Source organism: Dermacentor silvarum, chromosome 4, assembly GCF_013339745.2.
Source record: "Dermacentor silvarum isolate Dsil-2018 chromosome 4, BIME_Dsil_1.4, whole genome shotgun sequence".
Classification (NCBI taxonomy): domain Eukaryota; kingdom Metazoa; phylum Arthropoda; class Arachnida; order Ixodida; family Ixodidae; genus Dermacentor; species Dermacentor silvarum.
In genome coordinates this window covers 119,849,042-119,873,455 of record NC_051157.2, presented here as the reverse complement: position 1 = coordinate 119,873,455, position 24,414 = coordinate 119,849,042, and the positions used below count along the sequence as shown (strand labels likewise).

The following is a 24,414-nucleotide window of genomic DNA, read 5'->3' as shown; positions in this document are numbered from 1 at the left end:
TAGGGCCCACCGCCATCGCTCACCTAAATTCCGCAGAATGCATGTGAAGCGAAGTCGCGAAGACATTTTAGCGGCTTGCGAGCTCGGAAAACCTTTGCCATCGCCTCTATGAGGTCGACATTGGCTTTACTCCCGGCGCCAGGCACGAAGCCATGATTAGCCCCCAGCTTAACGCAGCTTGTCCCGCGCTGTTGGGAACCGTTATCATCAGTTCGCGGCCTTCGCTTTGCTACGGCGTGGCCCGCAAAAAGCGACGCTGTCGTCATCGCCACCGCTTATCGTTGCTATCGCATGTCGCAAGCGACCGGCAGTACACGGGTTGGAGAGCCGCAGATTCGGAACCAATCCGCATCCTACGGCGTCACGGCTCCGGCTATACGCGGCGCTTCGACAGGCTTCTAGAAACCACCGTCGCAAGCGCGGGAACGAGACGACCAAGACGACCGTCAACTGCGGCACAGCTGAAGTGGAGGCGTACCACACCTACGTGCGTGTCGAGTTTCCATCACGGAGTTTCGCATCCGTTGTTTATTCAGGCGTCGTTTCATCGGCTCTGGGAACTGCGGCGCTAGCAGTCGCTGTCGCGCAGTGATTGCGTTTCAAGTTCGCTCGGTTCGAAGCACATGGGGGGCGGTGGGTGTGTTCGCTAACGGCGGATAATCCAACCGAAGAGGACGCGGTGGGCTGCCACTCAGAAGAGTGTTCGTGGAGGATCGACTCGAGTGTGTGTGTGGCTGTCGGCCAGCCTGTGGGTAGGGAAGCGACCATGAGGCACGTCGGTGTCGGGTGGATACCGTTGGTGTTCGGCGTGGTGCTCGCCGGCGGAACTCTGCTGACGTTCGTGTGGGCCATTGCGCGCGGCGATGTCACGCCTTACCTTCCCTTTGTCAGGTGAGTGGGTTCGTTTTGGAACGAGAAATATGCGAGGGATGAGAAACAGGCGCGTTCGAAGGTTGTTTGATAACGATGTCACCCTATTACGGCTGGTCTAGCGTTTTGACACGGGCATGATTCACGCTAGTGCTCGCGTGGGAGGTTAGTGCGATTGTTGTCAACGGTCAGTGATGCAAGCGCATAACAAAATGACGCGAGCTTATCTTGCATTCGGTATAAACAGTTATCAGGTTGCTACTAAGTTGTACCGTTTACTCGCCCTCCTAACGTTGCGTGAGATAAACACGTTGCAAAACACCAATGGTGTGCGAATATTCAATACTTACGAATAACGAATCAAACGAAGCGAATATTGTCCTATTCCATTCGAGGACCGAATTGAATGGACACATTCGAAAACTCTGATATTTCTTAGTTTTCGAATACTTGATTTCGTTCACAATACACGGTCAAACATGAAGTCGAAGCAAAAATGTGATAATTTTCATCTCGTCCACACTGGACATAACGCACTAGAGCACGCTGCGTTGCTCAGCCAGCCAAACTATTCCGGCTAAACACGATAATTCGCAGCAAAACGTTGTTTAGGCACGGCATCACCTGTGTCGTCTCACAGGATTAAATGTGAAGAATCATGATGTACGCACGACGATCGTGTAGGCAAACCAGAAATGACTGTATACACGATGTTTCAGCGGCGAGAACCGCCACTGAAAACGGCTTTCGTAATGGCGAAGCGGCACATTCTTCTCTTTAGTGGTTGGATATTTTACAATAAATGTAATTAGCCGTAAATAACGCCGTGTCATTATTGATTGGCCTGCGGCCGCTCAAGCGGCATCTATAACTATTAACATACCCTTACGAAACCCCACACGAGTCATTGTCTTGTTTGAATGCGTCTATAATTTACAACGTCACTGTGAAAATATCCGCTACGGGAGGCGTTTAACAAGTGTGCCATGTCTTTTCTATATATTTGCACTGGACATAGTTGCATTTGTCAGTTTATCTTCATTGCAAAATCGCACGTTTCTAGCCATCGCAACGCATGAATAATCTATGCAGTGAGTGGGTGCCTTCTGGTGGAACTTGTATCAAAAGATACCTCATTACGGCTGTCGTCAAAGACTGGCACCGCAGCCTGTGTTTTAAGTTGTTTGCATATAGCAATGTATACTTATAGTGAATATACGCAAACTCAAGTATATGCATGGCTACGATTCAGTATTGCGAAATTGGCAGCACTTGCGACAGTTTTCCCGGCTAGAAGCACATTCCATGGAAAATAAAGTGGTAAGACAGAGATGGGGAAGAGAAGAGTGTAAGGTTAGCTAGGCTAAGCCGGGGGAGCAAAGAAAAAAAAAAGTCGCAGTTTCGCCCGAAAAGCGAAGCATCGATTGCGATAGCAAATTAGGGGACACCTATATGAAGTAAGGACAGTAGTTTTATTAACCGTATAAACCGTACACATAGACGTACTAACTAAACAATCACGGTGTCACGCGCGCACACGGAAACATGAACGCATCTAATTCGATGACCGCGGAAACTATATCTGTCAAAACGCTGGAGTGAGTAAGCGCGGCGGCAGCAGCGAGTGAATTGACCCTAGTGCAGCAGCTCGCATCGACGCGAACTAAGCCGCGAAAACACAGCGCAAGACGGACTCTGTCCGCGCCGCAGATGGCTTTCAAAGATACAGCGGCCCGGGCGGGCGCGCGCGGCGTAGAACACCCTCCTCCCTACCCTCCCCCCGCAGCCTTGTGCGCGAGTGGAAGAGGGTGCGCTTCCTTCCTGCTTCCCTCCCTTGCGTGCGCGAGATTGAGCCGCGATCGCCGGCTCATCCTCGAACGCTTTCACTCGCACCTAAAGCATACTGCGCGCGGTGGCGATTTTATCGCCCTTGGACTTTATACGGAACCTCACGGCGATGACGACGGCGACGGCAGAAATGCGCTTGGAATGTCCATATAATTGCTGCCGCAATAAAAGAAGAGGAGAGAGAGAAACAACGGCGTTTAACATGAGCGCCCGCATGAACTGCACCGTCCCGCAGTCGAAGGCGTTAGCACGCACCCAGTCGTTCTCAAAGAGCACTAGGTGCCTTCATTGCCTCGTGGTTAGTACTGTTGCAGCCAGCACGACGTCGCCTCAAAATGTTAGCCATGGGTACTTCGCAATTTAATTTGTTAGTTAGTTTGTCACGGTATTTGTTTCAGCTTGTTTTGTTCCTTTTTCTTGAATATCACTGTAAATTTTTTTTATTTACAAGAACTAAAACGCATGGACAGATTTTAAGCAATTTACATCTTTCACAGAGTATACAGCGATCCAAGCGATGCCGTTGTCGTCGATGTCATCATCACATTTTATATGTGCGCGTTGTGACGGTTTCATTCTTGTCTTGTGATGACAATGTTCTTGCGCTGTAGTATATATAGCGACGGCAGATTGGGGCGACTGCCACACGGTGCCCAGTTGGTCTTGACCACATGACTAGCAGTTTATATTCTCTCCACCTTTCTTGTTCACAAAATCCGTAACAATATTATGATCAGAAGTAATGACTCTTAACATTTATTATTACAGCACAACACTGCAAATCTTCAAATGTCTTGAAATGCACATTGGTGTTTAAGTAATTCTTGAATATTTTATTGACTTCATTCATAGCTATACAGTCTTAAAGCGCAAAAGATTTTACCTAAATGAGTGTGTGACTTCATGAGTGGAAGCAAGCAGGCCAGAATTCCGCGGTGGTTTTTAAAGAAAACGTTGGATGGATTCCAGCAAAACCGCCTTTCTTCGTTGAAAAACTGTAACGTCTCCATGCCTATATTGAGAGGATGTATTGTAAGTTTTGCGCTTACGGGCGAGATACTGGCAAATAACAGGAAACGCACTGTGCCGCACATTTCCTGTCCGTATTTCTCTAATCTGGTGCAAGGTGCAAATTTTTCTAGCAAAAATTATTTGCTTTGATGAGTATACTGGATGACTTCTATTCTGCAATTACAGCCAGTCCTCGATCTAAAGTAATTATTTTGAAAGTTTATGAAAATTTGTTTATAATTGTACCGGCGATTGTCCTGCGAATTGTGATGTACAGAAAGGCTACGAAGCTGTGTCGGTAATTTTTTTTTTCTCAGATCCGGTATTTCTGTTAATTTGATTGTCGTCGCAGAAACACACGGTACGTAGTGCGTCGTCCTGTCATTCTTGCCTTCGTTCTGTTCCAACGCTGCTTCTTTCAAGTTGCTATGCGCCCACTGTTCCAACATGGAGGAAGGAAAAGAATACTAGGAGGGCGCATTGCGTGACACGTGATCGTCACGTCATAGCGCGCGGTAGGTTTTAGTGGTCCCGGTTCATCCGCGCCATGGCGTGGTTCGCGCTTTGTAGGCAGAACAGCCGAACAAGTGCGTGTAGATTAAAAACTGGAACCAAACATTCTCGGCCAACACGCTGGCGCTCCGAGATCGCTTGATGGGCCGACCTTTCGAGGGAAAAAGCCGAGGGATGGCTTCGCGGAGAGCTGGCTCACCAACGCTGGCTGCGCGGACGTAATGCTCCCTCTTAGTTTATTTCCTCCTTCCATGTGTACCAAGCATTCTCCATTTTGAAGCATAGACACGAAGCTGCATGACGCCATATTCATATTCATAAAGAGTGACGTTGACATTTTAAATATTGTTTATTCTTATTACACTTCCCCAAACAGGCCTCGGGTCGTCACTTAAATTATTCTCCCTGCGCATATATAAACGATAAATAGAAATAAGACATATGTCACTGGTGAGTTTTTTTTTCAGTCGTGCTGTCTACGTATGGAGATGCTGATTAGTATTGTTCAGGCACGGCCGCTCGATGAAAAACACACGGTATTTTTCATCGAGCGGCCGTGGTTCAGGGTAGCGGCCGCAAGGCAAAAAGGGAGACGATAGGCTCTGGACGCATGTACTGTCATTCTTTGCTAATCACAGTTGCTTCTTTGCGGGAAATAGTATCAATCAGTTTTGTTTTATAGGAGACATTACTGCGTTTAACGAATGTTCTACGTGTTGCTCTTTATCGATGCTGCCAACAAGTGTTCTTCCTTGTGTGAAAAAGTTCAACTCATAAGTAACTAGCATAGCTACTTCTAGCAAACAATTCGTTTTTTTTTCTCGTGAACATTATTTATGAGTATTATATTTATGGCAAGACGCCAGAAATGGCTTGCCTATTCATGTCTATGGCTAACATTTTTTTTCTATGACGCCTGCACCACCTTTTCATAACTTTTGTAGGCATAAAATACTTAACGATTGTCATAATTTTTTAGTGTGAATGTCTGTATACGCCTCGGAGGGCGCGTTGCCAGAAAATAAAACGCCAGTGGATCCCTTTAACAGGAATATTTCAGCTGTACGTCATGTTATTTGCGCTGCATTGATCTTTGCAAATCCACTGTCATCGGAGATATCAGTGTTATATATTTAATAGCTTTATCGGCGGTCAGATAGGCCGTAGAGGTGGAGGTGGACAATCAACCACAGAGCATCTCTTGATCACCTTAACGTTTTAGTTTGCAGTTCGTTGCTTCTGACATGTCGCAGCCCGAAAAGATTTTGCGACTGCCAGCAACTGATTACAGAATGTTGTTCCCGAGACTGGCGTCAGCGCTGCACGTGACGCATATAGCGCGTTTACCGTCTAAGGTTACAGTTATCGATTGTTCTCTGTGATACGACACTGCTCGGTTACACGAACCTTGATCAACTGCGCCGTCAGTGCGGTTTCCAGCTCGCAATGATAAGGCTAAACTATATAGCAACGGTGTGACTCATGGTTGTCCCTTGGTGATTTTTCAGATAACTATTTGCCGATACTTGGTCAGCCTACTAGCAGAGAACACGAAAGACAAGTAAAGTGACAGCGAAAATCACAAGCGTGATGGCGCGCAGCTTATACGTGATTATATATAAAGTTTCTAGTTTTTATATTCTGTTTGTGGTTGTGACGAGCATTTAAAATCTATAGGAAATTGACAATTTCACCAGCAAGCTTTCGAGAATGGGCATGAGAGAGAGGGAGAAATAGAAGAGTGGAAAGGCAGGGAGGTTAACCAGACGCACGTTCTGTTTGTTACACTGCACTGGGGGAAGGGGGTATAGGGATGAAAAGAGAGAGAGAGAGAGGAGATAGAGCACAGTTTCGCGCACATTTGAAGCTTCGCATCGAGTCTACACACTGGTCGCCAAGACCTGTTGACTTGAGGTACTGCAATAACGCTTTTGTGGCTTTTTTGTGCCATCGACGCGTACGGCCATGGTCCAAGGATCTTCATGAGAGCATATTTCAACGGCTGCAGATCCACTGCAGAATAGCCGGCAAAAGATAGCGCAGAAGAAGCTGTGTGTACGGCTCACCAACAAGATCAGTGCGTATATGGGGAACGAGCACTGGCCAGGAGGCGCTGCGGCAGTTTGAGTGGGCAACTGAAATGTGCTCACACAGTGCGGTATCGGGAGGCGACGAAGATGGCACGACATATTGAACGATAAGAGACGCGCGCCTCTGTCAACGCTTGCTTTCGTCCGATGCGTCAAGCCAAGCTCTGTCCATAGTCATGCGCGTTGCGAGTAGCGCATGCGCTCCTATCGTTCAGGCACGCCTGTGCCCAGTCAGGTCAGAAGATTGACACGTTTACTTCAAGATGAGTGGCAAAATGGCTGGCTCAAAATCGCAGCATGCCTATGCTACTGAAAAAAAAAAAAAACTGCTTCCTCTGCTCGGCTGTAGGCTGTGCCTTACGGCACTGCTGTCTGCTCTTGGGAAATTTCAACGCTGGTTGCCCATACTGCTAGCGATCGAGAGCCGATACGATGCGACAACTTTACTCACTTGATCGTTTCATAACATTTCGATGTATTTGTTGGATTTCACCTACTCACGAGTATATTCACAAGTCCATGACATTACCATTGTGCATGCCACCCGGACTCTCCTGTCGTGAAATAACTTGAATGTGCCGCATGCGTTTGCATGGGCGTAGAATATACTAGAGCTTACTCATTCTTAATTGGAATGGTCAACAGCGCCGCATGTCATTCTTGCAGATTTTACGGAACTATTAATAATGGTTTGTTCCACTGTCCGTTCCACGACTTTCAACAATATGCTCTGCGTTCTAATGGGTCAGCCGCTTAGACGATAGACCGTTCTTACAAATACAGACCTGGGGACCTTTGCCATGCAACGATAGTGCGCGCATGGCCAAGGAACTGCTAATGCGCTTCTTGAAAGAAACTAGGCTACACGAGTGTGTTTTGTCTATACGGGGTGAGCATCTCTCAGATTTACAGAAATATTAAGTCACTTGTGGGAGGCAGCATAATTACATTCCTTGAGCTGGAATACTCAAGGAGGCGTCCATTACTTGCACGAGAAATCGAAACACATAATCAACTAATTGACGACAATTGACTAATTAATGTTTAATTAATTTATGGCCCACATCGCAATTTACGATTTGTAGTCGGGCATATTGCAAGGCATATCCACTAGAAACAAATTTTGAGGATGGCACGGGTTTCAAGATATGCGCAATCAAGCTCGTGGTAAAAGTGCACTGCTGTTCCACTTGCTTCTTTAACAAAACGTTTCTTTTATGCATTTAAGCACGGAAGTAACTGGAACGCCCATGTATTTCGTCGCACACATTGGTAACGAGTATCTCGAAACTGGTGTCATCCTCAAGAATCATTCTAAGTTGATACGCCTTGCAATCTAACCGGCTAAAATTAATAAATTGCAATGTGTGCCGTAAAATAAATAATTAGGAAGTCGATCAGTTTGTGAATTTTTGTTAGTTAGCTGAATGTGTGTTTAGACTTTCCGAACAAATAATGTCCGCCTTCTGGAATATTCCAGCTAAAGGAATGGAATTAGGCTATCTGCGACAGGTGACTTTTAAAGGGGCCCTAAACCACTTTTTATCGAAGTAAAGAAAGACATCTGAAGTGAGAAGAGGCTATTTCAGAATACTTTGCGGCAGAAAATACTTCAATGCGTTCTGCAGAAGCGGAGTTGTTGGCAATCAAACACGGTTTCCGCTGTGCTACCACTATTTCTTCAATGACTTGCACTGCAAAGGCTAACCACGCACTTGAAGCTTTCGGTACACGGCCCGAAAAAAATTGTGCATATGTGCTGTAAGTATACCCGCCGGGGGGTCTCAGTCAGCTAAGGCGTTGCGCTGCTGAGCACGAGATCGCGGGATCGAATCCCAGCCGCGGCGGCCGCATTTCGATGGAGGCGAAATGCAAAAACGCCCGTGTGCTTGCGTTGTAGTGCACGTTAAAGAACCCCACGTGGTCAAAGTTAATCCGGAGCCCTCCACTACGGCGTGCCTCATAATCAGAACTGGTTTTGGCACGTAAAACCCCAGGAAGCAGAAGCTACGGCGGAGTGGGGCGTGGCGACAACGCTCCGCCTTCTAAATGTCACCGTGGCGCGCAGTTCAAATGTCATTTTGGACGTTAGCGTAGACGCCACGAGTTTCGATTTAGATGACTACGATGCGCTAAACGTAAGCCAAACGCGGTTGTCCTCAGCGAGCCGCAGTGCGCTTAGCCAGTGGACTCGTGGCGGCACCCCGCAGCGGCCGCAGTATCTACGCTACGTAGCCGACCGCAGCTACCAATAGCAGCCGCGTATGGGAATCCGCTTTATTACGAAATAAAGCGTCCAGAAAAGAGTGAGGAACATGGCTTCTGTTGAAAAGAGGGTGTTTGAGACCGTAGCGCACCCAGGATCTCTGCCAGGGGGCGTTGACAGTTTGCCTTAGTTTGCCATTACCATCTAACAGCACTAATTTCTTCACGGGAAATTGTCAAAAAATGCGCTTTTTGCGAGTGTGGAAACAATTGCGCGTCTTACATCTTAGTTGCAGTACTCAAAGGCGCACGCAAGGAAAGAAAAGGGGTTAAACAAAAGGGGGGTTAACTCGGCCTCAGGGGGGGGGGGGGGTGTTACAACCCCCGAACGAGCTCCCCCCCGGTCGGTGCGCCACTGGTTTGAGAGAAAGGTGACGTCGCACCCCGCTTGCGAGCTCCACACACCACGTTCGACAGCAAAACTTGGCTGAGATGTTTACAGCAGTGTATGCTACCCGCGGATTATGTTATTTCACCAAGCCCGAGGGGTGGTTCAGGGACACTTCAAAAATTATGTAAAACATAAAAATGATCTTCCGGTTTATAACGGACATTAATCTGTGGTTGTAGCACACTGAATCTTCTGCCTTATCGTTCATTACCCCTTCACCACGTGTAGGGTACATTACATTACATTACCTCTCTACCTTTTTTTTATATATTTTCTCTAGTTAAACACTTGCGGAAAAACAAGCTAAATGTATCTCAAAGCAGACATTTAGGACTCCTAGAATTTGCTATTTTCGATCAGCGCTGTTGTTTTCAAGTTCTACCGTCACATTGTTTATGTTTCTGTAAATGGCTGTAAAATTCCGCCTACATTCCTATCAAGTTCTGTGTCCAGTAAGTTTAAACACATGCTTCTGCTTTTTATCTTTTTTTTTGCATGGCATAACAATGATGCATCATTGAGTTCTTGTGTGCACGAGACCCGCACGTACATTGAACCTTTAACAGGTTAACGGGGCGTGATTGTTTCATCGATGCCACGAAAGAACAAGTTCGGTTAGTTAAGGTTAGAAAAGGTGAGGGAAGGGAAGAGGCACACCATCCGGGGTGGCAGAGACGGATCAAGGATGTTATAGAAATGCATTGACATCTGCTGGCACAGCGCACTGGGACAGCACTTGCTGTGGACCTAAATATGATCGTGTTCATTATGCTGCTGGCGATAATGGTAAATTATAACGCTGAAATTCTTTACACACATGGAAGAACAAACGTACTGGTCGCATGCTTATATGCCCCAACGTGCGGATAAAAAACGCCTGCACTGTCACGTCGATCCGTTATGTGAGGGGATTGTATACCTATTTTTCAATAGCCTGAGTGAAATATTCTCTAATTTTGTTTGTGTATACTGTATGCAAGGGTATGCAAGAAGTTTTCTGGCACGGAGCTAGGTCTTTGTTCAAAAGGTTTTGCCGACACAATTCCGAGTGCATATTTTGAATGCTTCGTGCCTATTTTTACCGAATAGAGCCTTTTCATAGCTGCATTCGACTTAACATTTCCATTTCCTCACTTTAGCCTCAGCAGGTCGCGCTGCGCGGAGACTACAAGGAGCTTAAAAACATTTATGGAGTGGAGAGCGATGACGTAAATGTAATGCCGACCTGCCGCCATATTACTAGAAGAATCGACTAACGTGTGAAATGCGTATGAACGTTAGGAAATCTCTGACAGATGCAAGGTCTCCGAGACAAACCTTCATTGAAAATTAGGCTACGGTCACGCGCATGCTTATCTCTTTCCAAAGCCAGCCCTTTGAAACAGTCGGCGTGCGCCGTGCCACTTTCTCGTCTTCTTTCCTTCTGACAGTTCGCGCTATGAGGCTAAGTGTTACACTGAACTATCTCCCAAACCGGCTCGCGTTTCCCAGTACTTTCCTATAACAGCAGCTTACTTTACGTAGAAACTGCGACGTTGTACCGACTCTTCCAATTTAGTCAGGTGATAACATTTCTTCATTGGTGTACAAATGCGATCGTCGTTTGAACATACACCACATGACATAGCCACATTTACGTACATTGTATACCACGTAGTCGTTGATGACATCACAATCCCATGGTTCTCTCGCTTGCGCTGGTCCACTAGGTATTTAGAACCCAACAATCCCCATGTCTTAAGCTCGCGTCGAACGGCCGGCATAGAATTCATGCCATTGCCGCCATATGTCCGTCTTTAACGTTATCGTCGTCTTGCTGTTTTCGTGACACACATGTACGTTCGTGACCCCCCTCCCCTCCTATCCCCCCCCCCCACCCCCCGCACACACACCACTACTCAATTTGCGCAATGACGTTGGTCCACCTGGTATCGCTTTGCGAAACTCCGAACAAGGCTCTATAGCCAGCTACCTGCACAATGCTTCGCATGCCACCGATTCCCTTGATGCGTAGGATCGGTACGATTTTTTCAACTAGCCTAGAATTTCCATCAGCAGATCAATAACGGTTGAAATTTGACGGGTGTCCAGCTAGTTGGCACGCTTTGAAGGGTGAAGTAAAGGCAGGCGTTGGCTTCACCTCTGCTGGTAACCAAGGCTGCCACCACTGATCTTGCTGCCACTCCAGAATTTTTTTTCGAAAGCTTCCTTGGGAGACTGTCACGCCACGCGATCTCAGAGGTCGTGCATGCTCGCGCGTATGTCTTCTGGAATGTGAATGCCAAGCGGCATGTAGTAAAATGAATGTGTTCTTAATTTGTTGCAGCGAAGCTGGTGCAGACCCTCCGCAGAGTGGTTTCTTCTCGCTTTGCCTCTTCGTTGCGGCCACATTTGGTGAGCAGACAAGTGTCATTTTCCCATGAAGTAGTATTTCACTAGGCGCCTAGAAATTAGATTACTGATAAAGTCTTTTGTTGTTTATTGATATCTACCTCAAAAAGCTATCGGGAAGTACCCGAATGCTCGGCACAGCGCTTATCTTGATCTGTGTACCTCAGGGCTGAAGTGCCTCCTGGTTCGCTACCAGACCGTCCGTTCGTTCAACGCCAGTTGCAGTAAGAAGCTGGATGCTATGAATGGTGCTGCCGCCATCGTTGCTCTCGTTTCCTTCATTGGAATGGCCACTGTGGCGTCATTTCCGGTGAGTGCAACGTGTCCAACTTTGCAGCACTCGTATGCCGCTGTTTAAAACAAGCGTCAGGATGCATTGACGAGTCGCGTATATAATTCGACAAATTTTGTAGATGCGTTTCTGTTACATTATTTTACGGCTTGCAAGTTTACTGCGGGCTAATGTAGAATCAGTAGTACGTAAAACCGTAACATAAAAATAGTGCGGCAGGCTTGCTCCATGCGCACAACGGTAAAAATTGCAGCCTGAAGGGTGTCTTCTCGTGGCTATAACTCAACCCTTTACACCCATAAAAAGTGTGTTTAGTCGAACTAATATTCCCAATTGAAAGGGCGATTTTTTTGGAATTGCATCCTTCCCCAAATGTGCACGTGTTTTGTCACAGTGCACTCTACGTTTTATTTTTGCAGCGATATCTGTGTATAATGTATATTTTCTGTCAGGAGCTCCCCTTTCAGCTACATGCTCCGGGACCTCCTTCTGTATACTTATGTAAGCATGTATTCCACTTGCGAAAGAAATAAACTGAAACTGATCTCCTATTCTATCACTATCCTAGTCATTCGGATGTGCGCCGAAGTAATCACAAAATGTTTTCCGAGACGTTTATAAAACAATGAAGCGAAGATAAAAAAAAATGTCGTGCTACCTGGATTCGAACTACGGACCTACAGATCGCGACTAGAAAATTTTTATCTCTCGACCACTTCACCATTTTTTAAATGGTATTTATTACAATTAATGAAATGATGTATGTGCAGGAACTATTGACAATATTATGAGCACCAGATGGTCATAACTAATGACAGGTCAACGAGCAGCACATACAACCGACATAACCACAGCATACAGAACCTTACGAGTGCAGCAGTGCCTCTAGCTGTTGCGACAGGTTGACGCCACGCTCATCAGTGCTTCAGTTTATCTATAAATCAGCCACAAGGTAAAACAATTTAAGCGAAGCTAGCAGTAAAATGTGAAAGCCAGGAATGAGAGAAGAGGAAGAAAGGACACGTCTTTGCACTTTTCGACCGGAGCGCACCACCTCCACAATAAATGTTGTGTTTTTAGCGATAGAAGATTGCTCCGCACGTATCTGCGAACGTTTAACCTGACCGATACTTCATGAAACGGCACAAGACTTACTGCACGTAATACTGCACCGGCCCCGATGCTACAATAGAAAGAAAATGTACATGAAGGACATTGATTGGCTGATGCGCTATGATTTGCTGACAATTGGCAGCTAATATATAAAACATCACCGAGCGGAAACAACCTAAGTGAAGCCAGGGGTAGAAACCGAATTGCATGGTAGGAAATAAAAGAAAAATCGATTTTTTTTGCCCACTTCACCACCGGAGATGCCATGTAGTACATAAAGTAGCAGGTTGACATCCATAACCTACTATGACCATATGACTTGCTCGAACAACGACTTGGTGCAAATTTCTGGAAAATACATACTTACGGCTTTTTACTTGCTTGAAATGTTGAAGATCCCGAGCACACTTAAATTCTGCGAGGTGTATGTTTTGCACAAAACACCCTTATTATTACCCTGAAATAATGAAAGGGCACACTAAATATGTTCTGCTAACGAATGCACCAATTTTCGAAATCTTCAGAGAAATTATAAGGGCGCAGAAAGGCTCTTTCAACATCAAATCCACCCTCGAGGGTGTAATTTTTCTAAGAGTGTGATTCTCGGTGCTTCTTAATCTTCATGCCGAACATGGGTGCAGACAATAGCACGAGCTCTAGGGTGAGAACCGCTGTGCAGCGGGCAGAATTTCATGCTGTGTATATGCGAAGGCGAAGTTTCAATGCAGCGTTTGCGTTCTCTGCGTGCTTTTATTAGATTCAGGTAAGAGGTCTGTAACCGGTACGTCCACACAGATGGATTTGCCTTGTGATTACGAGAGTGCCGCGCTTAACGTCAGTTATGCTGTTTTGTGCTGCAGGAAAAGTAGTTCGATTGGTTAGCGAAGGAAAGGTGAGGGCGTTAGGCAGAGCAAGTGTCTCACTTGACACGTTTCAATGTAAGAGTCAGTGACGAAGAAGGAGAAAACAATTAGCAGTGGCTTAGCTCGGCTACGCCAGGATATGCGTAGCGTTCGGCCACATTGTTCAGAACCGGTGGACCAGGGGCGGTATTCTGTAAGAGTCTACCTAGTGGACTGTCCATTTCGGCTGTCGCTGATTGGCTGCTGCTTGATGTGCAGGAAGGTGCCAGCCAGTCTCCTTCCTGCACATTAAGCAGCAGCCAATCAGCGACAGCCGAAATGGACAGTCCACTAGGTGTAGACTCTTACAGAATATCGTGTGAGAAAATTTAGTAGTAAAATATATTTGGAGGGCCTGCGTGGTTGGGGATGATTTTCTCTGCCGCGGGGCGCCAATGCCGACGGCGACGCCGGATTTTCTGCGACACGGGGCCCTAAACGCTATCGCGTTAAACAGTCTGGCAGATGCAGTGACGCTCATAACAAGGGTGTGTTCCAATACTCGCCTTAGACGGCTAAATAGACAGCTAAGTGGACGGCGGCCATCTTAAGTCTCATTCCAATTCTCACGAAGATGTCAAAGTAGACAGCATCGCGAAGACAGCATCGAAGTCAAGAACGATGCAGGCTACTTTCCTGTCTAAACAAGATGGCGACTGTGCAGGGCGCTTAGAAACTCGACGGGAAGGTTGTCTGCGCACACAAAAACGTAGACACGCTTTTCTATACCCTTAATGTAAGTCACATCATGTTTTTCATAGGTTCGCAGGCGAAAATACTTAAAATACAGAACTAATGTGTGCTTTTATTATTTTTCTTTTTGCCGCCGCGAGGTGGCGTCACGTCGCAGAAGCGTCTTCCAGACGGCTCGAAACGCGTTCCATTATTGTCCTCGAAGCTGTCTTGACTGTCTTCGTAGACGTCAAAGTAGACTGTCTACGATGATGGAAAGAATTGGAACACAGCCCATGTATCGCACACGAAACAGACGAAAAAAGTCACCGCATATCCACGAAGTGAATGATGATGAGTGGGCGAAGCACCGGGGGATCATTCGGGTAACCGAGAATCCCCGAGAATTATATACACCCGCCGTGGTTGCTCAGTGGCTATGGTGTTGGGCTCCTGAGCACGAGGTCACGGGATCGAATCCCGGCCACGGCGGCCGCATTTCGATGGGGGCGAAATGCGAAAACACCCGTGTACTTAGATTTAGGTGCACGTTAAAGAACCCCAGGTGGTCCAAATTTCCGGAGTCCCCCACTACGGCGTGCCTCATAATCAGATGGTGGTTTTGGCACGTAAAACGTCATAATTATTGTATATATATATATATATATATATATATATATATACACTGTACATGTGTACAGTACACATGTACATGCTCTGGTATACTCAGTATACATGCAAACCAGAGCTACGGACGACGACGAGGGACAAGGCTCGGCCCTAAGGTGCTTCGCCCCTAAAACAAAAGCAGGTTGGGGTCTTTGAAGGGGCACGTAAGAAAATGACTGATTGATTTATATGGTAGAATGCTTTCGGTCATCGGTTATGCCAAGACCAATGCGCCACTTCTGATATGATAATAGACGCTAAGTAGCGTCTTACGTGCTCCTCACTTTTGAGGTTGATAACTTGGCAACACCGAAGTATGATGACATCTTTTCTGCCATAGAATAGTTCAGCCATCAACCTTAAGCCAGGGAGTTCCAGTGTTTGCAGCAGTCATATATCTTCCGCCCAAATCCGCCTTTAACAGACATTGTTTTTTATTCGTCGAATACTTTATCAAAGCTCGCTGCTGTTTCTATCCTACGCAGTCGAATAGGTATGACAGTGTGTTTTTAGGACCGGACTACACTTTTAAATTTCATGCTAGACCGATCAAGTGATGTTTCAGGTATAGTTATGAAGTGAAACATCTTGTGATGTTGGAATGAAGTAGGAAAGTAAGCGTGCAAGTATGAAGTCATTCTCACGTCATGACCTTAGAGTACGTTCGTCGCATATTTGAGTCCTATTGTACAGGAGAATGTCACAAAAGGTGCCAGGTTGAGCCGTTATTCATTTTTTAGCAGTAATGCAATCTCTTTTATCAATAAAGAACCGACGTTGGAAAAATTGTTGCAATCGCGGAGAGCTGGCGGATTGAATTTTACGCTGCTTCGATCGCTACCTATCCTTGGTATTTTTGTACTATCTGACATACGAAATATTCCTCACGGTAATACATGAATACATTTGTAATTGCACACGTGACTTACCAGGCCAGCTTAACCGTTGAAATGAGAAATTTTTAGACTGTTCATTTTGACGCAGAGCGTTTCTGTACACAAAATTGCCATCTTATGCATTTACAACGCTTTACAGATGGCAGAGATTCCGACGGTTCATTCGGCCGCCGCAAACGTCCTTTTCTTCGGGATGTTTGGTTACCAAGTAAGGCTTCATTATTTGCTGCTTGGGCTTGCTCTGTGGTTGTCAGAGAAAACTGACATCTGCGGCCTGTGTGCGCACGTGGCGTGTGCATGTGTGTGTCTCTGTGTAACTGCAATGACGATATACCAGGTGGTTCTAGCTTTTCCTTTTATTGCGATCGCAATTATATGGACACTCCAAAGCAGATTTCTGCCGTCGCCGTCGCCGTGAGGTTCCGTATGACGTCAACGGCGATGAAATCGTCGCCGCGCTCCGGACGCTGTATGTGCGAGTGAAAGGGCGCGAGGGACGCGCGCTTTCGCGGGGAGCGAACGCACGTCGGAGAGCAAACGCGCGTTCTGCGCCATGCTCCCTGAAGGGCTGCAGAATTAAGCGTCTCTTTCCTCCTTTCCATATATAGAGAGCAAATTAACGCAACTTTTTCCGTCGCGCGAAAGGCTGTGGGCGGACGGGAGGGAGGGAGGGGAGGCGACGTTTAGCTGCGGCACCAAATACGTATTTATATAAAAACGCCGCGTGCGTTCGGTGCGAACGCGGACAAAACGCCGACAGCGTCGGCAACAGTTCTGCGCGTTGCTGGTGCTGCTGCATGTCCAAGTTTATACAGCTGATAAAACTACTATCCTTACTCCGTATAGCTCTCTACTAATTTGCTACCGCAAATGGTGCTTCGCCTTTCGGGGGAAACTGCGACAATTTTTTATTGATATGAGGTGATGATGCATAAATAAGGCGTAGGCTACTCCTTAGCTCTTGAATGGGTCTAACCTACAACATACAGGGTTCAAGATTACATGTCAAACAACTGTGTCATATAAGCACAAGAACATAAAAAAATGCTTGTCAAGCAAAGTTTTCACAATTACATTACAACGTAAAAAAATACGTGGTTCATGCAATATACAAGTTAAATAACTCCATGGCACTGCAGAAGAAAGTCTCAAAAATACAAATAATACTATCATCTAACAATACAGTCTCTAGTCAGCGGGTGGTGCATACATCGTGTAACTTCATTATCACATATAATCAGAACAGAATAGTCAACATAACAGAATCCACAAACACATACATAGATACAGGGACGTTGAAATAAAAGGGACTTTATAAGCGTTAATAACGGCCAACAATGCCGCTGTCTTCGAGAAAAGTTTTTAATGCTTTTAAAGTGATCTTCTGCAAGGCCATTGTTGACCAAGGGCCAAAAGTTTCCTTAAACTGAAAGGTCTGTGGTCTATCTAATGTCATTAGAATACGTCACTGTGCAGTGAAAGTGGCAGACTACCTTGCTTAGCTCTTCTGAAAGGGATACATGTTCCCAGATAAAGTAATTATTGACTTCCAAGAGAATGGTGCCTCGGCCTAGATGCAGGGGTAAGGGTTAGAGAGGTAAGGGAAGAGAAAATAGCTTAGATGCTTCACTGACACACTTTAAAAAAAATTAGAACTGCTCTGTGCGTGAGGTTTCGGCGCTGCTAGATCTGCGCTATTGACGTTTTATGAAACCTAGCATTGTTTTATCTGTAGACTCTGAAGGTCATCTAACCTCCTTTGGCGAGTGTAAGCTTTTCCATAGCCTCATTTACACCATCAACAGGCCTACTTTCCCGTTCATTGTACGTGAGCTCATGCTTAACAAGCAACATACGTACGTTGTTTCTAACGTCTTTATATTCCGTCTTATTCATAATACCAAGCTTACAACAGCCAGCCTTGACCATTTAACCACAATTACAGGGTACAAGGTACCAGCATTACCACTGTCAATTGTGTTACGTAACATCCACTGTAACTTGTTCAGTTTCATGTACATTCTCATACAAGCACCTGAACACTAAAAAAATGCCCGGGGCTTGAAGCTTCGCGCTTCGGGTATAGGGCCCGGCTTAGATGCGGCGTGCTGGGCTCGGGCCGGGCGTGTTCCTTGGTACACTTTTAATATGGTGTTTTTTTTTAACTCACGTGGTACATGGTAAATGAGCACTCTGCACAATTGCCTGGCCCCGAACACGAAATTGCTAACGGAGTGCACGTACAACTGCTAAACAATATATGATCACTGCGAGGTCTCTTTGCCGTGTCATGCATTTGTGCGCGCGGCGCTGTGTGCGGACATAATTAAATGATTACATCTTTTTGAACTTCAGTAAACACCTGTCACGGATTCTTTCACGGAAATCGCGGTTCGTTATATCCAAGTTCGAATCTGGAACAAAGCCAGTAAATTTGGCTTTCAGCCTCTGTTTTTGTTGTTATGGCAACCTGCTACTAAAGTGAAGACCGGTGCTACAAATCATTTCTGCTACAAGAAGCTACAAGAAGCTCTTGACGATTACCATCGCTGTACTTGATGAAAAGTGAACACAATGTGCTATAACTGAATAAACGTTCCTCGTACCCTGTAGGTTTGGTCAGCTTTCTTCACACAGAGGCTATTTTGTATAATAAATTACTTATTATTGATTATTATTAATGATTACTGATTATTACTGCGAAAAGAAGATGATTTGATGGTTGGTTTATTGATTAACGGGATTTCATGGCGCAAGGGCCAGTTCTGGCCAAAGAGCACCAAGAAAAAGAAGAATCGAAATAGAATGTTTGCATTACGAAAATGTCAGCATTGATCTAAAGAATTTTAAGTATGTTATTCTATAATGTGACCATCACCTCTCACATCATGCCATTTTCCCTCCTAGGTTATGCAAACAGTCATCACATACTGGATGTACCCAAATTTCAACGGGAAGGTCATCGTCATCGTGCGGATATTGATCACCTGTGTCTCCGGAGTCTCTGTTGTCCTAAGTGCGTAAATATTTTGTGTTGCACTTTCTTTTTTGACTTCTTAAAAGTTAAAACATTCCACGCAAGGTCGCTGATTAGCTCTAAGCCCAACCTTCTTTCATAAATTCCAGCAACACATTTTGGTGCGTTTAAAAGATAGCGTGATTTTATAAGTAACGTTTGGATAATCAATGCTGGACGCAAACTATGCATGCACCTTGCCATGCTAGCGAAACTTCGAATTTCTGTACCTCGTTAACTGCATCATTATAAGCTCGCAAAACTAACTTATGACTTTATGTGATGGCGCTATGAAGAGTGAGCCTCATTGTTTCACTAATGCATCGCAATAGGCCTGCTTCTGACGGAAACCCATGCATGATCAAATGTTTGAAGGACGTGTATCCTTCGCCATACCTCGTAGTTGTAGGCGGTGGGTTTAGTGGAGTTAAGCGTGAAAGCAAAAATAGTTGTCCCGCGTTCTTTTTTTACACGCTTGTGACTACTGACGGGGCAAGTAGCTCTAGCGACAAGAATGACCTATATAGATTTTTTTTTTGTATTCCGATGCACTTCTACATTATACTGTACTCTCGATTTTTCGATGTACCGGCCGTCCCCATCATACTTAACTCGAACACGGCTTAAGCGTCTTTTTTATTTCTCTTGCGGATGCAGCTTCGGCAGAATTGCTCGGTTGCCAAGTTTGAAAGGGAGTAAAAGTCTGGAAGTCGAGCAGCAATGACGCCAATTTCTCGAGTGGAGTCATAAGTGGCGCCACAGTGTTCACGGTGTAAGCGTTTCCTGGTCCAAGATTGCGTGACATTTAAACATGTGGCACCTTACGGGACTGAACACTTGTCGCACACGAGTAGTTCTTTAAATACCCATTTTCCTTTTTCAGTGGGCGCGCTTGGATCTGTGGGCAGATCAACGTGGAAGGAAAAAGGGTACGACCACCCGATCCGACAAAAAGTTCCGTCGGACGAGGTATGACATGGTGTAATTTTTTTTTTATTTCACCGTCATTTTTATTTAGCAAGAACAAATTCCTCGCTGTGCGCCAGGCACTACCACCATATATCTGTTTTCAGCATCGTAGGCAAAGAGCGCAGCTTGTCAACGCCTCGATTTAAGATACCGCCAAGCTTCGCATAAAGGCCAAGTCGAAGCCTTTTTACTTAGCAGGGTGTGTCGGTTGACAGACCCGTGCCGGAAATTTGCGGTTGAGTGTTCCAAGAGACATCAGAATCCTTTTGTGGATTGTGAAGAGGCAGTGGTGCGCAAGTTGAGGCTGTCCTGCGGTAAGAAATACGTAGTACTGACAGGACGATGTCTTAATGACCGCTTATAAGAGAGCATAGTGTAAATGTGAATAATTACCGTGAAGGTCATCTGTCTGTTTAATGTCAGGAATGCGGCTGTGTTCCGTTCACGCTGTTCTGACCAAGCAAAGAGATCAAGATGCGCGCGTAATTATTCAGGCACAGGCTATCAATGAGAGTGGCCAAAGCTACGTAAGCACTGCGCCTGTCGACCTGCAAGATAAAGAAACGGCTTTCTTGGAAAGCTCAGTTTGACATATTGACCAAGTGTGGTGCTACTGTGCGTGACGTATAAAGGTGTTTTCTTCCAGTAATAAGTTGAAGTTAGCTCATTGTGTTGTCAACGTATTCCTTCTGTTCTCATCCGCTGGCGCCAGAAATGTTATCCAAGTTAGAGTACCAACGTACAGCACTGTGTACACTCGCATTTTTTGCGTTCGCTCCTATGACCGACGGGCGTGGTCCATGTACAACAGGGTGTTTATTTAGAGAATACCGATTTTTATACAAAGAGGCTATTTACATAGCGCAGCAAACATGGCGTTTTTGAAGACGAGTTCCTAGGCGAGGCGGACATACTTTGCCTCTAATAACGTGATATTCAGTAGTCTAACAAAATTCATTAATGAACTTTTTATATTGGTGATTAAGGGCAGTTGTTTAAATGGCGAAATTGAAGGCAGTCACATTTTAATGCATCCTTAATTTTTAAAAATCTGGAAAGTGTCACCTAATTCGAGATATTTATTACCGAATTTCAATGGTAAATCTAGCCAATATCGAAACCGAGTGCCGCGGGAGCGCAGAAAAGGCGGCCCCGCTGTCGTATTAGTCCGAAAAGCCTCGTGACAAGCACGAGGACGTTTGAAACTGAACGTCTCGGCCAGTCACGGAAGCAACTGATGCGTCACGCTTTGCCTGGCAAGTATGTGCGGCTGCTTGACGGGTCAGGATTTGCGGCGGCTTGCTATCATTCAAACTTCGCCCCACACTTATTTACGGGGCGTTGCCGTCTGACGCGCAGCGGGACGCGCTCGGTCTCGATATTGCCTCGATTGAGCTCTGGAATGTGATGTTGAATATCTCGAATTAGGTGGGATTTTCACGGTCTTTAAAAGATGGTTGTGCATAAAAACATCGCTGCCTCCAAATTTGCGGTTAGACACCTGCCTCAAGGCACTAATAAAATGTTAATTAATGAATTTTTGTTAATTAGTCTGCTGAAGATCACGCGTTTAGCAGCAAAGTATGTCCGCCTCACCTAAGAACTCGTTTGCAAAAAGGCCACGCCTGCGGCGCTCATAACGTTTATTGTATTGTATTGTCTAAAAATAAACACCCTGTATATCACAACAAGGTCTCACGTAAATACACAGTCAGCAGCTCGCTTTCGCACTGACTAGGTTTGCTAGTTCAATCCGGTCTGTATTTTATTCCAGCCGCTCTATATTACTTTTGAGCGGCGTTAAACATGAATGGGCGCAAACATGGAGTTTCTTTCAAAAAGACGACGCTTACATTAGGCACAAGTTACGTGCCACTATGCTTGATTATTACCAAGCCTTTTTGACCAGTCGACTTTTCATTATATAGCTCCAAAGCTCTTTTCGATCCACGTCATTGTTTTTCCTTATACGTTTGCTATTCTTCCGACAGGGCTTCGGGCTTCTCGTGAGCGCGGCCGCCTTCGAGTGGATCCTCGGTCTGTGCCTGGTTCTCTTCTTTTTCACCTTCGTCAGGGAGTTCCACAAGGTCACGCTCGAAATCAAGGCCGACCTTCTGGTCGACCACCTGGACGACGAGCCGATATTCCGCAAGTCGCCCTACATGTCCGAGACGACGTACCTCCGGGCCCACGAGACGTGACGATTATCTTCTATAGCAAACGCGGTTTTGGGTGCCGCTCGAAACACCACTGACCACCCTTCTGTAGACTGGTGAAACACATGGATGTGCCATAATTTTCCATATACTATCTCCCAGGCCACCGGTGGCCTGGGAGTAGCAACTATGTATAGTGGCACCACGTAGTATGAACTACATACATGGTGGGTATTTCCGGCGTGTTTTCGACGCGGTGTGGCCGCGTTTATTTCGCGCACGCGATGTATTCGCTATATTGGGAGCTCGAAAGGCGTTGCGTGAGATAACTTAAAGGCGGCATGAAATTTACACGGGGCGCATTTCTGCGAGGATTGCGGCGTCGGCATCGCGCGCCGTAGAAAAAAGCCGAGGTTGAATGGGCGCCAGAAATACGCCGGAAATAGGTTTCATGTGTTTGACACTCTAAGTAGCATATTTACGGCGAACCAACTGTGGGTAAATAAATAAAGCCTCTGTCCGGAGCCAACGTTTCAAGCAGGCAGCTTGCCTTCGCAAGAACAATTTATTTCCTTGGCTGGATTCGAAACAGCTTCCTTTACACACAAGGGCGAGGGGCCAAAGGAAGCAGGAATAAGTAAATGTGTACTATCTCAACTGAAGGTATCGTTGGCGTATTGTCACTGCTGCGTCAGCCGGAGTCGGCGGCTTAAGTTTGCGCTAGCTCTTTTCATCGCCCAGTTGCATGCGTGCCACCATGTATTCTCAGTTAGCAGGTATCCAAATGAAGCGCGTCACAGACCCCTAAAATACGCTGGAAATACGTTGCAATAGTGTGGTTGTCTGTAAGGCTTCTTTGGCATTTCAAGCACTTTAGGAATCTAATGGGTAGGAATCTAACGTCTTTTCCAATGCGCAGTTTTCAGATCACGAAGATGAATCGCACGACAGTATGCGGCAATACAAACGGTGCATTGGGACTTTTGGAGAAATGCGGTAATTTGAAGGCGTGCCGAGATAGTAGCGCCATCAACACTAACGCATGTGGACGCGCGTGAAAAAAAAAAAAAAAAAAAACATCCACATATCGGCGTGTCCTCGCTTATATATAGAGGTCTGTCGGGGCCACACGAATATACGGTGTAAGTTCACACCGGTTTTTGCATAAATCTTTCAGTTAAGGAGGTTTCATGGACATTCTGTATTCGTTCATTCATATTCTTATAAGTGCAACGCATCTATGAGACAATCTGGGTTAGTAAAACTCGGGCAGTAACTTTCCGCCAACCCAACTAATTTAATTGGACGCGTTGACATACCAGCAAACGTTCATAAATATTTTGGACAAGGGGGCATATAAAGAAGTTCGTTTTTGGATCTACTGCTGTGGGGCTGTGTTTTTCCGAGGGATATGAACTTCGCTCGTCTTTAGTAAAAATGCTTTTTCATGCCAAATATTGTGTTTAACGGGTGGGTGCATTATTGCTCAACGTGAGCGAACAGCTGTAGTAATTAGTTCTGAAACACCTGGCAGCGAAATAGTGCCATTGAAGGCGAGTAGTTTACTTACAAACTGCCAAATAAGCTGAACCAGCGTATGGCTCGAATTGTTTACGATGCACTTAACTCAAAAATGTTCTTTCTAAATAGGATTAGGAAAAGTTAGAATGAAACTAAGTTCATTAATAAGCATGAACATCGCAAATTTTAGGACATGATTTAGAGAAGTGAATTATGGTTTTTATATAGTATACATACTATATAAACATACTGTCCATAATGACATTGGGTTTTGTTTGCTGGCTCTATTTGTACTTAAGCTCGCATGTAAAGTTTTTTTTTAAAGTGCAGGTAAACTTGGTGCAACTTTTTTTTTTAAGTGTAAGTAGACTTTGTGTAACTTTTTTTTAAAGTGTAGGTAGACTTGGAGTATCTAAACAACAAAATATTGCTCTTATAAAACAACTTGTCAGCATGCTTTTTTGACATACACATTTGTACGCGTGACGACAGTTTGTTTATTCAGAGCCCTTATCTATCGTAAATTATGAGACGAGATCACAATTCTGTTTATCTTTATGTATTTTTGTATTAACCACCTGTCATTACAATTTTGATATCGGCGATTGCTTCAAGGGAACTGGACATCTTGCAGGACACAGTAGCAGACATTGCAGGCTTGTCGTGAGTACTGCTGTATAATAGTGCTTCATCGAATCTCCACAAATAAGACATCATTCATATCATGATCCCTGGATAGTGAATAAAACTCTGATATAGTTGCCAATAGGTAATTACAACTGGCCTTGCCAGGGTACAATAAAATGTTGTTTGAAACTAAGATCTTGCT

The 24,414-nt window shown here is 45.3% G+C and overlaps 1 protein-coding gene across 3 annotated transcripts; it reads left to right on the top strand.

The window, feature by feature from the left end:
• Positions 1-287: 287 nt before the first annotated feature.
• On the top strand, positions 288-24,376 carry LOC119450589 (DNA damage-regulated autophagy modulator protein 1). 3 transcript variants are annotated; one of them, XR_007466481.1, is made up of 8 exons: positions 289-891; positions 11,315-11,382; positions 11,547-11,689; positions 16,063-16,131; positions 18,831-18,939; positions 19,823-19,908; positions 21,900-23,909; positions 23,945-24,372. XR_007466481.1 is itself a non-coding variant. In XM_037714096.2 (7 exons), exons 1-7 carry the CDS (start codon positions 767-769, stop codon positions 22,107-22,109), a joined length of 810 nt encoding a protein of 269 aa, XP_037570024.1. In that variant the 5' UTR covers positions 289-766; the 3' UTR covers positions 22,110-24,372. The 3 variants fall into 3 exon arrangements, 2 of the variants coding, with proteins under 2 accessions (XP_049521956.1, XP_037570024.1); XM_037714096.2 differs by having other exon boundaries at positions 21,900-24,372; XM_049665999.1 differs by lacking the exon at positions 16,063-16,131 and having other exon boundaries at positions 288-891; positions 21,900-24,376.
• Positions 24,377-24,414: the final 38 nt, after the last annotated feature.

Excerpts from the sequence above, each read along its gene's own strand:
- LOC119450589 (XM_037714096.2), top strand. The coding sequence starts at position 767 with ATGAGGCACGTCGGTGTCGGGTGGATACCGTTGGTGTTCGGCGTGGTG. Across the intron at positions 892-11,314 it reads CCTTACCTTCCCTTTGTCAG|CGAAGCTGGTGCAGACCCTC; the intron begins GTGAGTGGGTTC and ends AATTTGTTGCAG. Across the intron at positions 16,132-18,830 it reads TCGGGATGTTTGGTTACCAA|GTTATGCAAACAGTCATCAC; the intron begins GTAAGGCTTCAT and ends TTTCCCTCCTAG.